This window comes from Ochotona princeps, chromosome 6, assembly GCF_030435755.1.
Source record: "Ochotona princeps isolate mOchPri1 chromosome 6, mOchPri1.hap1, whole genome shotgun sequence".
Classification (NCBI taxonomy): Eukaryota; Metazoa; Chordata; class Mammalia; order Lagomorpha; family Ochotonidae; genus Ochotona; species Ochotona princeps.
Window position 1 is genome coordinate 9,136,867 of NC_080837.1, and position 15,225 is coordinate 9,152,091.

Below are 15,225 nucleotides of genomic sequence, written 5' to 3' on the forward strand. Positions count from 1 at the left end.
GGCAATGGCCTTTTAAGGAATACGGTTCAGGGGCCGGCACCATGGCATTGTAGGCTAGGCCCTTGTCAATGATTTCAGCATACCAAATGGGCACCAGGTCATATCCTGGCTGCTCCACTTCCCATCCAGTTCCCTACTTATGGCCGGGAAGGCAATGGAGAATAGCTCAAGTTCTTAGGTTTCTGCACCCACATAGGCGACCTCGAAGAAGCTCCTGGATCCTGGCTTCGGATCAGCTTGGCACCAACCATTGCATCCATTTGGGGAGTGAACCAGGGAATGAAAGATCTTTTTTCTCTATTTCTTATTCTCTCTTTATCACTCTGCCTTTCAAATAAAAATAAGATTAATCTTTTTAAAAAGTATGGTTCTTTTTTTTTTTCAGTTTGCCTAGTAGCTTCAGCCTACAAGATGCATGTTGTTTCTATTTGCAGGTGAAGGGTCTTGCCAAGAGCCCCTGGCGGGAAGCTGGAGGCAAAGCCAGTCATCCTACCCAGGCAGTCAGATGTGCCACACGGGCACCTTCACCAATGGGTAATCACCTGCTCCTCTAGGCCGTTACTGGAATGTTTCTAGAAATTTGCATGGGTGGAATAGCAGTATGAATTTGCATGACTTGGGAACAGCAGTATTTGAAATAAAACGCAGTTTCTGTCTGCTCTGCAAGGACTTGAGGTCACCGTTTGATTCTTGCCCCTAGACTGGGGAAGAAAGACCTTGTGAGCTTCCAGAGAGGAGAAGCCTGCTCTCCTGGTGGAAAGGCCAGTGCAAAGCTGGCGGAAGGGCAGCTCTGCCACAGCCTGCATCTCAGGAAGCGGCCCCTTCCCAGGAGCACACTGCTCACTCATCTGCCAGTCCCAGGAGGAACACGGCCCCCAGGGGCACACTGCTCACTCACCTGCCAGTCCCAGGAGGAACGCGGCCCCCGGGGACACACTGCTCACTCACCTGCCAGTCCCAGGATGAACACGACCCCCAGGAGCACACTGCTCACTCACCTGCCAGTCCCAGGAGGAACATAGCGCCCAGGGGCACACTGCTCACTCACCCACCAATCCCAGGAGGAACGCAGCTCCCGGAGGCACACTGTGGCAAGGGCGGACAGAATGGCCCTCAGTGTCTGCTCTTGTCTGTCTCACCATGTCCTGCTGTCATCGCTGGTGTGTGGCTCATGGCAGGAAGTGGACTCCAAAGCATCCGGGAGCGGCAGAAGCGGGGACAGCAGAAGCTCAGCAGCATGGAGATGCAGCCACTCTCCTATCCCACTCTCCACCTGTGCTCCTTGCCTGGAGGGGCCCACGTCCAGCTCACCGCACAAGTGAGCTGGCTCCTTCCTCCCAAGGCTACCACCTCGGGATGGACTGAAGACCAGGAAGCAGCCTGCACAGGTGCACTGTCACTCTCAAACTATCCTCCCCGCTCACCAGTTACTCCAAGCACATGCCTCAGAAGATGTGTTCTGAGAGGACAAACCTAGCATGCTACAGCTGTTCCATTGCTGACGGGGTGGCCAAGGGCAGGGCACCCTCCGTGGACATCCTTGTGGGGGGGTCAGGTTTCCCAACCTGCAGGCCCTGTCCTTCTGGCCAGGCTGCCTTCTTCACTGTGGCCCTGGGACCAGCATCCACTGCACACACTACAGGGAGTGCTCCTGCACTGCACCTGCTACACCTTCAGTGTCTCGGCTCCTGGTGAGACTGAAGAAGCACCTGACTCACGTGTTCTGTGCTGAGAAGGGGGGAAAAAAAGAGAGAGAGAGAGAGAGAGAGAGCGAGAGCGCAATAGTCCAGGCGGTTCTGATCCATGCATCCTTTATTCCATTACCAACCACTGGGTCCCATCCAAGCAACAGTACACAAACTGGCAATCGCCTGTAATCCAGTTGTACAACGATCTGAGGCTCACAGTACATTTAAGGCTTTTAAATTTGAGGAAAAAAAAAAAAAGAGAAATCAAACCAAAGAAGCCCCAAACCCACACCCCCAGCCAATACAAGCAGTGTAGCAATTTGAAGCGCCCAGCGTTCTTCCCAATGCCTGTTCAGCACCACTCCAGTGTCAACACCCAGAGGAATTTCCTCAACTAAAAAAGATTTGTCTCGTGAAATTTTCAGAAAGTCTTCAAAGCATAAACTTGGAAGTTTCATCTTGCAAATGTTATAAAATTTTTTAATAGCAAAACATAGGAATAAAAACGTATTAACAAAAGGTGTTCAATCATTTACATTACAAACAAGGAAGTGTGCGGTTCATCGTTGTAGCCTGACCGAGGGGGAAAACTACCCATTAAGAATCTATGCACGACGGCATTGCAAATATGTACAGTACTGCTTAAAAGGTCTCCTGGGGGGACTTCAGTGAAGCCAAGTCCCGCGAGGCTCTTGGTTAGATCTGCCAGACATTGAAAATAGGAAAACTGCTGGCAGGTAAGAAATGTACACTTTAAAAAAACAAAATCAAAAAAAACCCCGAAACCAACCCCAGTGTGAGAGCCTTCCAGTTCTACTTGATGGGGCTGCAGTTGATGAGGCTGTTCCAGGAATTCCCAGGAAGTTAATTCTCCAGTGTGTGTATTTGGGGGAGACTTGTCCTAGAACTAAAATGAGTTAAAGGGGTTTTCACCATGAAAGCTTTCCAGTGATGCTACCGACAGCAGCACTAGTGGGTCTGGACCCACCCGTCTGGCAACTGAGGGAAGAGCCCGACGGGTGTCCGACGCCGGGATGGAGAGCGGAGATGGGACAGGGGTGGGGGAAGGAGCAGGGGGCAACACAAGACCAGGACACGGTCCCCATGCTCGGCTCGCGGGCCTCTTCCAGCAAGGTCACAGAGCTGGAGCCTGGGATCGTGGCAGTTGAACCTGTGCTGGGGACTGCGCAGAACCGGCTGGCGATGCAGGAGACTGGGACAGTGCTGGCTCTTCGAGGAGGACACCGTGAAGTCTGGGAGCGAAGGCTGGGCGCAACTGTCTCCACGGGCTGTCACAGTCACAGCAGGTGCGGAGCAGAGGGCCCTTCTGTGCAGATGAGGTAACGGGGGCTCGTCGTCTTCAGGAGTTAGGGAGCTCGTGAGAGATGAACTGTTTTAGTCTTTCCAGGTACTGTGCATAGAGCTCTATGTCGTTATGCCCGGCCCCTTCCACCCACAGGGGCTCCACGGCCCGGGGGCAGCGCTCGTACATGGCCAGGCCGTGGGAGAAGTCGATGACCTCGTCCTCCGTCCCATGGATGACCAGCACGGGAGAGGTGACTTTGGATATCTTGTCAATGCTGCAGAGAGAGAAGTGGGGTGGGGAGAGACAGGTCTGTGTTAGCCACTGCCACACAGCACACTTGCAACTCTCCAGGACTGAGGTGAGAAGCAGCCTCAATCCTCAAGGGTTAACACTGAAGACTTCGCAGCACCTGCGGCTGCTCCCGCACACACACAACGGCCCTGGGACATGGCGGGTTCTGCCACCTCCCGTGACGCCAGCATCTTCTAGGAGCGCTGGTCCCTGTCCCAGCTGCTCTGCTTCCAATCCAGCCCCTGCTAATGGTGCCTGGGGAAGAGCAGAGGATGGTTCACGTGCTGAGGGCCATCCATGGAAGAAGCTTAGATGAACTTCCGGGCTTCTGACTGTGGTCTGACCCAGCCCTGACCACTGCAGCCATCTGGGGAGTGAACTGGCAGAGACAAGTGTGCTCTGTCTTTCAAATAAATACATACAGCAGAGCGGCACATGTCACAAAGTGTGGGTACTTTGAAAAGTTATAGGGAGGGGAATTAAAAGTTTATTCTGATGTTAAAAAAAAATTTTTTGGGGCCCGGTGGCGTGGCCTGGCGGCTAAGGTCCTCGCCTTGAATGCCCAGGGATCCCATATGGGCGCCGGTTCTAATCCCGGCAGCTCCACTTCCCATCCAGCTCCCTGCCTGTGGCCTGGGAAAGCAGTCAAGGACGGCCCAAGGCTTTGGGACCCTGCACCCGCGTGGGAGACCTGGAAGAGGTTCCTGGTTCCCGGCTTCGGATAGGCACGCACCGGCCCGTTGCGGCTCACTTGGGGAGTGAATCATCGGATGGAGGATCTTCCTCTCTGTCTCTCCTCCTCTGTATATCTGGCTTTCCAATAATAATAATAAATCTTTAAAAAAAAATTTTTTTTAAATCCACATGCACTTTTCCAAGACCCCTTATACATCACAATGGTCTTGTTCTCTGGCCCCTGCCCATTCTTTCCTACCAATTCATTCTTACACATTCCATTTTTAAAGAGCTTTGGCTTTACGGGGAAGGAGCAAAAATACTGGAGCGTTGTGCATACCCTACCCCATTTTCCCGTAAGTCTAATGTCACCCATCACATCACCGTACTTTTGTCAAACGAAGAGGCCAGTGTCTGATTTTGCCACTTACCAAACTCCAGGCTCATTCTACATGTCACTCATTTTTTCCCACTAGTGTTTTTCTCCTCTACGATCCTAGCTGACTACCCCACTGAGACGTGTACTTTGGGTCAAGTCCTGGCTACCCCCAAGCTCCTGAGTCGGCTTCCTGCTAACAGACTCGACAGGCAGCAGATGAAGAACACCCAGAAGGAGTTCTCGGCTCCTGGCTTCTGCCTGGTCCAGCCCCAGCTGTTATGGCCATTTGAGGAAGCGAACCAGAGGCTGGTCCATCTCCCTCTCTTTCTGCCTGCCAAATAAATAAATCTTAAAAGAAAAAAAAAGAATCCCTTTGCATGTAGTCACAATATCTTTGTTATTTTACTTAAAAGTCCAAAAAGCCATCAAAATGAATTGGCTACTAACTGTATTCATATTGTTGTGAGGATTTTTAAGAAAATAAGCATGTTTGAATGAATAAATACGTCTTTGGAGAGCGGCACATTTAATCCCCTGCCTCACTTGTTTTCTGAACTCTGCTTATCAAGACAGAGACTCCACGCATTTGGCGCACACCCCACATCCAAGTGCCTCAGTTTGAGCTTAGCTCCACTCCGATGCCAGCATCCTGCCAGCAGGCAGGGCGGTTGGCTGGAGCCACTGTGTCCCTGATCACCCCCATGGGCAACCTGGACTGAGTACCCAGGGTCAGGCTGTGGTTCCGACCAGGGGCATGTGGGGGAGATGAGCCGGTGGACGGGGGAATCTTGTACTCTGGCACTCTCCCTCTCCAGCCAAAATAAAGAAATTAGAAAAAAAACTCTTAAATAACACTTGAAAACTCCATTTGATTCCATTGCATAAAAGCTCACATCTCATTCTGTGATCCAAAATATATTACTCAGCTTGAAAGCTTCAGGCCACTCCTGGATTGGACTCCAAGTGGTATCTGTTTACAAACCTGAGATCTGTACTCAAAGGATGAGCGTGTGTGTGTTATGTGTGTATGTAGGAAATCTTCGAGGGACTGCACCGCAGACTGAAAGCAAATCCCAGCGGACCTCAAGGGAGGCCATTGTCTGGGGCACAGGGTGTTGGGTGACACTGCTGCTGGGTGCCGGCCACTCGGCTCTGAACGGCTCAAGGCAGAAGGCTGCCCCCTCCGCCTGTCCTCTTGCCAGAAGCTTCTCACAGATGACCTCTCTACCCATCCTGAAGCCTGACTCACTAGGACATGCAGTGGAACTGCCTGTAACAGGCAATACTACATGTTTACCGTGGCTGCAATCCCACAGACTTTTCAAGGAGACTCAAGAGCAATGGCCGAGGAGGGCATGGAGGCTCAGGGAAGTCTGTATGTGGCATCCACGAGGCTGCAAGCACAACCAAGAATGTTCCAGAAGCTGCTAACACCTTCCGGAGGCCTTGGGGAGATGGCCCACACTCACGGGCCATGTTGTTCTCAGGAAAGGACATGGGGCAAGAGGCCAGGACATGTTTCCCTTCCCCATTTAAAGTGATTTCCTGGGCCCAGTGCAGTAGCCTAGCACCTAAAGTCCTTACCTTGCACACACGCGCAGGGATCCCAGCAGCCCAGCTTCCCATCCAGCTCTCTGCTTGTGGCCTGAGAAAGCACTCGAGGACAGCCCAAAGCCTTTTGGGACCCTGCAACCATGTGGGACACCCGGAAGAGGCTCCTGGCTTTGGATCTGCTCAGCTTCTGCCATTGTGACCACTTGGGGAGTGAATCAGCAGACAGAAGATCTTCCTCTCTGTCTCTCCTCCTCTCTGTGTATGACTTTCCAATAAAAATAAAATAAATCTTAACAAAAAAAAAAAAGTTAAGTGACTTCCTATTGGTCAGGGAAACACTTCTTCAGTGGCTGCCCTGGGCCTGGGTGAGGCTTCAGGCTAAACGCCAAGGTCAGGGAGGCTGAAAACAAACAACTACAGATGGGGTAACAGCCAGGGAACTCTCATTCTTCACCCTCGCAATACGGAAAGGGTGGGGCGCAGACGCTGAAGGCAAAATATCCCCTGGTAGCAACAGACACTGCAAGGAAAAGTTTGTAAAGTCGACTGATGAGGGTGAAGATCAATGTAACCTGTGATGGGCTGAAATCTATCCTGATTCATCAATACCCTAACTAATGGTGTTGAGTACTAGCAACAGCCAGCTTGCTGCCTCCAATCACCTCTCTGTGCCTTGGTTTTCCCATCTATAAACTGGGTATGCTCCCTGGACTGGCTCCTGGAGGCACCATGAAGACAAAAGGGAAACCAGCCTGGTGTGTCAAACTTGAAGATAACTGCTAATGTTGCCGATTCATCAGCTACTGTGTTGTCAGGGCTGTGTGGGGGCGGGGAGATCTAATCATTTTGTTTGTTGCCAAGGTAATGCCTGGCAATGCTGCCCACAAACACGCTAGGCATCTGCCTGTCAAACTGGCTTCTTGTTACCAAGTCTGCAGAGAGAGAAAGAGGGAGACAGAAGGCTGTGCTGGAGGCACCACAGGGCCACACCATGGGAAATCTGCAGAGGGGTTCTCCTGAGGGCACAGGACAGTAGGGTTCTGCCCTGGGGCTGGGGGACAACCGGCCCATGTGATGACAAGGCAGTCGGCTAGTTTCCAACAAAGCAGAACCGCAGCAATTACGGGGGCCACTCAGGCTCCCCACACCGCCCATTACTGGCTGCTGACGTGTGTTCTGGGCAGCAGATCTGGCCCGCCCGCCGCCACTCAAGAAGCTGCTGAAGCAACGAACTGTGGGGACAGATGCTTTCATTAAAAATACCATCCTCATCTTAAAAGAAGCCAAGTGGATGCTTTCCGGCAGGCCAGTGTACTCGCTGCCTTGACATTCACGGTGCAGTTTTTTCTTTCTTCTGTGGGCGGGAACAAGCAGGAGGTTGGGCTGGTAGGTGCTCCACCCAGGATGGGTGCCCAGGTTCTTAGTGCACACCCCCAGGACAGGTGCCCAGGTTCTCGGTGCACACCCCCAGGACAGGTGCCCAGGTTCTCGGTGCACACCCCCAGGATGGGTGCCCAGGTTCTTAGTGCACACCCCCAGGACGGGCGCCCAGGTTCTTGGTGCACACCTCCCAGGATGAGGCTTCCTGGCAGGAGTGGCGAACAGGTCCCACACACTGTGTCCCCGAGACTGGGTGCCAAGGATCACAACCTGCCTCGTAAGGAGACCCCTGGATCTATCGGGCGTGTTTGCCGAGATGGATTAAAGTATAGCACCACTCCCTCACCTGCGCCCTGGCACTCTGCAAACTTCAGGACAGGACTTGTGTCCGTGGGCTCCAGAACGCTAAAGCCACACCCACGAGCACCTTCAAAGCATTCATCCAGACACGTGTCATGGGAAAGCCTTGTGTGGATGTTGAAATGTTCCGGGCCTAGACATAAGCTTATCTTTTACTTTCATTTTGCACCAACTTGCCGAAGTATCATCATGTTTCTGAATGAAATGGGAAAGGTCACACCTGGGCTTGCTGGTGGCGTCTGTTGGAGCCTGACCATTGCTCAGGCCTCGTCACACAGCTGGCACCTGCTTTCTGTGACTCAGTGTCGCATGATGTTCTAAACGAACAAATACTCAACAGCAAGTTCTTATACATGGGTAACTTTTTTTTAAGGTTTATTATTATTATTATTATTATTATTATTATTATTTTTGAAAGACAGTTATAGAGAGGACAGAGATCTTCCGATCCATTGGCTCACTCCCAAAATGACTGCAAGGGCTAGAGCTGGGTTAGTTCAACTCTGGCAGCCAGCAGCATCTTTCAGGTCTCCCACATGGCTGCGGGGGCCCAAGGACTTGAGCTGTCCTCCACTGCTTCCACAGGGGTGTTAGCGCGGAGCTGGATCAGAAGTGCAGCATCTGGGACTGAAGCTGGCACCCATGTGGGAGACTGGCACAGTGGGTGGAGGCCTTAGCCTGGGACACCACAGTGCTGGCCCCCTGGTTTGTGTGAATCCTGCATGTCACAGCAAAGCCACTTACGCAGAGTTAGGGATATGCTCCCAGTCTTTGCACCACCACATCCCGGAGCCTTTCACAGATGAGGCGAGCCCAGTGGGACAAAGTGTCTCAACAGTGTCCCCAGTCCCTGTGTACCCCTCAGTCACTCCCCGTGGGTGTCCCAGCTCACGGTCTGAGCCACGCTGCACTCAACACACAGCTCCTGGCAGCGTCAGGTCTAACCTGGTGTCAGATGGCACAGGTTAAACCACATGGCTGGCCTTGGGAACGCACACTCACCTGGGGAAGGCGTCAAAGCAGTAGGTCTTCCTGGTGTCGGGAAAAGCCACGCGGAGACCGGACATCAGGGGTGAGTGCAGGATGACAGCTGCGCACTCGTACCGTGAGGCCAGGTCCACGGTGGGCACGGTCCCGATGCTCTGCCCGTACAGGATGATGTTCTCGGGACTGACGCCGTAGCTGGGGGAAGCACAGGCAGCATGCTGTCAGTGGCCATGTAACAGCAGAGCGCCACGGAGGAACCCAGCATCCCCTGAACCCACAAGATCCTGTGGCCACCAGCTGGCCACCCCACCACCCATCTCGCACGTGGGAGCTTAACACAGACACAACCTTAACACACACACAAATGCTGGCACCCATCTCAGAACCAAGCGGCAAGATCCTATCTTGGTGACATTCTGCAATCCTAACCAACATGATGCCTTTCTAAATAAATCTGTTCTTGCCAGTGCCTTACATAGCCACCTCTTCTCCCAATGTTTTCTCTTCCAGTTGCTGACGTGTTTCTTCAGGAGAAACGGGCAGGTTTGGCAAATTCTACTATCAAAAATGTTTCAAGTGGTGCTTTCATGACGGCAGAAGCGCTGATGTCATCAGAAGCAGGTCTGGTGGCGAGGCAGTGAATTTGAAGACAATCCCTGCTTTGGCATCCCTTCATGGTCTCCTCCCACGGTTTGTGGGTGAGTAGCTGTGTGGAATGCAAGCTGCATCCCCCAGCCTCCCCTGTAGGTTAGGGCATCCTGAGGACTAAGCTCTGGCCAATGGGACACAACCCAAGTGACACCTCCCCACCACCCCCCGCCGCCAGGTGGTGGCTTTAAAGAGAATCTTGCATGCTCAGCCCTTTCCCTTGGTCCTCCCTGTTAGTGGGGAGCAGGTGTAAAGAACGCAGCACCTGTGTGATACACACACAAGCAAGAGAGGATGGGGCACACAATGTTCTCTGACAGCACAAGATGCAAGTAACATGGACAAGGGGTGAGGGGCTGGTAAGAACACACCAGAGTGCAGGTCTGCGACCCCTGCATCTGTGCAGGAACAGGCACAAGCCTGTGGGGAAACAAGGATAAGACCTGGTCCGGCGGGTGCCAGTGACCCAGAGGTCACCTGAGAGTACATACTTCCTGGCAGCAGCCTGCAGTGAAAGCTGCCAGCCTGTTGGGGTGGTGGGCTTCACCCTGCTCTGTAGTGACAACGAGGTCCTGAAGGAGGAATTCTGGGGCAGGGGTGACCGTCCTGGCTCTCTGTAATGCATGACAGTGGGGACACACAACTGGAACCCACAGAGGTGAATGGCCACACCATGGCAGCCCCAGTGGCTAGGGTGGGGCATGTGGCTGGGAGGAGACTCCACACGAAGCTGCTGCTCTGCAGGAGCCATATGCGTACCCAGAGCCAGGTGGCAGGGAGTTTGGGTTATTTCCCTGCATTTTAAATGATGATTTGCTCTCTTGTGGAGATGTGTTACAATGGCAAGAGGTTAATGAGTCCTTCCAGCAGGCATCACCTTTAGGGGAGCAGAGAACAGTGGTGGGGGCGGTGATCGACAAACATCTTTCTTAACCGGCTCCTGGAAGCCTGTTAAAAGTCAGTGCAGCTCTTCCCAGGGACGCAGGGCAGGTGAGTGGAGCCTGGCTGTGTCCGGGTGCCATTCTCCATCTCTGCTTTGCCCAGGGCATTTCTGGAAGGGGTGTAGCTTCTTGGCCCCAGGTCTGCCCTTCCACGGAGTAGGGGATTCCCTGCAGCCCTTCTGCACTTTAAGGATCTTCTCCACCCTTGTAGGCATGCACTCTTGGTCTCCTTGCCACAGACAGCTCACATCTCTGAACCCAGCAAAGTACTTGTTTCCATCTGTGTTCCCTACTCTAAGCCACGGCCCCAATTCTCGCCCCACACCCCCACTTCCACGCCATAGACTTCCCGGATGCTTAATCCTAAGCCCTGGGAAATCCACCTGCAACCCCTGTTGGGTCCTGCTGTTGGAAGAATCAAATCCAACAGCTCAGCTCAATGCACACCCACTGAACGACGACCTTGTCCGTGAGCTCCAAGGCCTGGCCTCTGTGACCCTGAGTCAGTCTTGGCGTCTCCACCCATCTCCACCCCAGACGCACTCAACTCCCTGTAATACGCTAGGATTTTTTTCTCGCTGACCTTCCCACACCCAGCCGCGGCTCCGATACAAACTCAAAGCTGGCTGCAGTGGCCAACTACGTGTCCACCTGACTGGGCCAGGGATGCCCAGCAGGCTGGCTAGGGATTCCAGCCTGGTGGGGAAACAGCATCTCAGGGTGTGTCTGAAGAGTGAGTAGGGCGGTTCTACCCTCCCCATATGGGCAGAGCCACATCCAACCTAACAAGCACCCATGGCAGAGCAAAGGCAGTGAAAGAGAAGCGGGAAGAGCTGCAGGATTTGGTATGACAGCAGCTGGCAGGAGAGCGGAGTAGACTCCACGGGCTTAGGGTTGAGGGTGCAGAGGAGGGTGCAGGCTGGACACGGTCTGTCACTTAGAGCATGAAGCAGGAAGGAAGGGCACGTCCTCAAGCTGGGACAGTCTTCTGCTCTGGGACCCTGGAGCCCCTCATGCCCAGGCCTCGGAGCCCTGGACTTCACCCTCTCTCCCTACTCAATCCCCTGATTCCAGAGCAGCACACTCAGACTGAAGCATAACACACCAGCTTTCCTGGTTCTCAAGCTTCCAGTGGCAGAATGTGCAGCATCCCATAAACATCCCTGATGTCAATCCTGAATCTCCCTTGCATGTATGTGTGCATGTATCGACGTATAACCATCCTTCTATCCATGTCTATTCATCCACCCATGTCTACCCACCTGCCACTCCCATATCTATCTATCCACCCAGCCATCCATTTCCTATTGGCTGTGCTTTTGGAGAAATCAGACACTGACGAGTCTCATCAGCCTTCCTCTTCCTCCTAAGCCCCAGAGCAGAACGCTCCCTGCCTAAGGACAGGGCAAGTGGACAAAAGAAAATGGCTCTTGTGACCTCTATCCTCTGTGCCATAACTGACCTCACAGAACCAAACAACCCATCTCATTTTAACCTTCCTGCGACCCTGTGAGGAACCATTTTGGACCCCATCTATTCAGGAGAGACTCAAGGGCAACAGTTGGGTAAACTTCTGTGAGTTCCTGCAGCTGGGGAGTGGCAGAGCTATGAACTTGCTGCAGTTCCCTGACACAGGCAAATTTCAAACTCATTGTGATGATTAGACATTAACAACTTTCCAGAGAGCAGCCCATCAGGCAGGACCTGGAGTTCACGTTCCCCTCCCTCCCAAGACAAGCTACGGCGAGGAATAAGTTACGCAAGGTAGTGAATCGGTAAAGGACAAATGCAGCTGTAATCCGCAACTTAATTCTGGGAGTGACTTATTAATTGGATGATTACATAAACCCTGGATTTGCTTTTGCCCATGCAGAACGTCAACCAGTTTTACAATGCATTTTTTTTTTAAAAAAAGCAACAGCATGCTCTCTTTCTACCCCTCTTTCCCTCCCTCTCTCTCTCCCTCAGATGGAGCCTCTGGGGACAGAGAAGTATGACTGGCTTGGTGGTCTCAGGGGACTTTGCAGTCTCTGTGGGGATACATGTGGAGGTTCGGAGTGAAGAGGGTTGAGGGGGCAAGCTGAGCATGAGAGGAATGACCAGGACAGAGGGTGTTGTGGTGGCCCAAGCAGGACACTCAGCATCAGGTCAGGGTCAAATTTGGGTGGGCAATGGGGTTGCTCTGCTCCTGGCCAACAGCAGGTCTGCCTCCAAGGCAGAACTTACCGGGTTCTGACCAGTGCATAGCGTCTTCCGCACACTTCTCTGGGGAAGGCCACACTGCCCTGCCCAGCCCCACCACATGCCTCTTATCACCCTGCCTCCAGTGAGTGCCATCCTTGCTGCCCAAAAGCCTTGACTCCTCACAGCCTGACAGTTTCGCCTTGGTAAGGGACAGGCTAGCGTCGGGGACCGAGCAGATGCCTGGGGTTGTCAGAGAGCCACTCTGGGACCTGTGTCCTGTCGCATCTCAAACCTCATCATCCTGCCACAGTAGCTCCACCACTTTCACCCCAGGTGCTTTTTCTGCCATCCTTTGCCTGACACTACACAGCTCCTGTGTGGCTGCTACACAGGAGTGGCCCCTGATGGCCAACAGTGATGGGGATGAACCTGCCAGGTCAGTGATGGGCGCGTGTCGCCTGCAGGTTCTTCTACCTGGTGACACCCTCTGTGCGCTCCTGGGACCAGCCTGCCCCACCAGTTCTTGCATAAGGCTTAGCGGTCAACAGGAAGGCAGGTGCCCTTGGTTCAGGCCACAGACCTGGCCCTGACTTCCCTGAGTTCTGACGCACGTTGACAACTCCCGGCTTCCCTCCCAGCCCCTCCCTTTATCCTGGGCAGAATCCCTAGGGACCCAGGCAAGGCCCAAGGCTGACCTCTCTCCTCATCATCCCCAGACCTGCACTGCCACACTCCCCTCCCAACAGCCATCCTGAAACACCAAGCCACCTCTGTCACCATAAACCAGATTTGCCCTGCCTGACTGGTTTAACCCCTTCCTCTTCTTTCCCAGTGGTCCTTGCTGCTCCTGAAGACTTGGCTTCTTGACGGGCCTCACTCCTGTTTATCATCAGGAAACTCTGGGTTCCTTCCCCACCTTCCCGCTGCATGTGTGTGTGCAGCGTGATGTGCAGCGTGATTTTCCTGGAGTCATGCATGTGGCTCCATTGGACCAGCTCTGCGTCTCCCCCGAGGTGGCTAGCAGCGCCTGAGCTCAGGAATCAGCAAGTGTGGCGGCACTTGAGGCTCTGAACAGACGGGATTCCAGCCCAGAGCTGTTTCTGAACGAATTACATCTGAATCTCATAACGCAGCCAATCTCCTGGGGACTTCAGCAGAGCAGAATCTCTTGCTTTGCAAACTAGCCAAAAGGAAGACAAATGACAGTAAGCATGTAAGCATTGATATTTTTAGGCACGGTGTATGGTTTGTGGCTTAAAATGCAGCCCAAGCAATGAAAGGCGCACGACTCCTACAGGCGGAAGCTGTGGCCCTGAACCAGGCCCCAATAATGGAAAGCCCCTGAGATGCCACAAGGTTTGTCAACTTCTCCAAAAGTTGACATTTTTGTTTCTTTTTAAAAATATTCATCGGTTTAAAAGGTCGCTTCAGAGAAGGAGAGATGACAGCGAGCGAGATCTCCTATCCAACGGCTCACTCCCCAAATGACCACCATGGGCAAAGCTGGGCCAGGCCCAAACCAGATTTATGTGGGTCTTCCAAGTGGGTGGCAGAGGGCCAATGACTTGAGCCATTTTCCACTGCTTTCCCAGGCCATCAGCAGGGAACCAGATTGAAAGTGGAGCAGACATGGGGTGCTGGTGTTGCATGTGGTGGCTCTATGTGCCGTGCCAGCGCGTCGGCCTCACCTACTGTCTTTTTGTAGATGTCAGTTATGCTGAGTACAGGTTCAACCATTGCAAGTTTAGGTTGCAAAATCCTCCTTCCCCCACCCCTCCCCGCTCACCCGTGCTCTCTGGGAGTCCCTCCTCAGCAGAAGGAGGACAGCTAAGGTTGGAAGTTCCCAGGACGTGAGGGGTCACGAGGATGGTGTCCTGATGGAACAACCAGTTACAAAGTCGGCATCAGTTTGTTTGGGTTTCAGAGAAAGCCTTTCCTTTCCTTCCATGCCTGGCCACCCTGAGACACGCCGCGTTCTGCTGAAGCTAACGGGTCTCCCCTTTGTCCTCTGTCAAGAACGCGGCCCTGTGCCTTCGGAATAAGCACACTTGGCACGGGTTCTGCTGACTTTGAAGTCAACGTTTTAAATATTTCAGAGCTGGAGAATGAATACACAAGGGAACCCAAATGCTAATCACTCTGGGCGATAGACTCCCTCTGGAGGGAGGGATGGCATAGGGGTACAGCAGATGCACAACGGAGACCAGCCCCAAACCCAGAGGGCCGTGAGGGAGACTCCACGTTCAGGCATACAAACGCTGAGCCAATCTTGTACTTTCTGTAGCCGAAGCCTAACAAACATGAGCTTTATATTTTGGTCAAAAGCTGGGGGGCGGGGGAACCACCAGTGGCCTAAAATGCGCTTTTTTTTTCTTACGATGTATTACTAGAGTTAGTGCCGTGACACAGTGGGCAACACCGGCGTCCCATATGGGTGCTGGTCTGTGTCCTGGCTGCTCTACTTCTGATCCAGCTCCCTGATAATGGCCTGCAAAAAGCAGTGGCAGATGGTCCAAGTGCTGGGCCTTCTGGCACCATAGGGCAGACGTGGCTGAAGCTCCCTGCTTCTGTTTCAGCTTGACCCCGGCCTGAATGCTATGGCTACTTATGGCAGTAACCAGTGCATAGAGTACCCCACCCCCTCTCCATCTTAAACAAATGTTAAAAAAAAAAAAAAGGTACCATTGCAGGTTTAGCTACGTTTTCCAGTGTTATAAGTTTTACCAAGAGATTTCTATTGGTTGTTGGCTTTAATCACTAAAAAACAAACAAACAAACAAACAAAAAAACCCACAACATTTTAAAGTATCTGTTACTTGGCAGTTGTTTTGA

General features: G+C 52.8%; 1 protein-coding gene across 1 annotated transcript in view; it reads right to left on the reverse strand.

Annotated features, from left to right (window-relative positions):
* Positions 1–1,794: 1,794 nt before the first annotated feature.
* The window catches only part of ABHD17C (abhydrolase domain containing 17C, depalmitoylase), a 45,040-nt gene continuing 31,609 nt past the window's right edge, over positions 1,795–15,225 (reverse strand). The window contains exons 2-3 of the mRNA XM_004594665.3: positions 8,636–8,815; positions 1,795–3,268 (exon numbers count right to left, since the gene is read on the reverse strand). Of these exons, the coding sequence (XP_004594722.3) occupies positions 3,049–3,268; positions 8,636–8,815 (400 nt within the window). The 3' untranslated portion in view covers positions 1,795–3,048. The remainder of the gene's footprint in view (positions 3,269–8,635; positions 8,816–15,225) is intronic.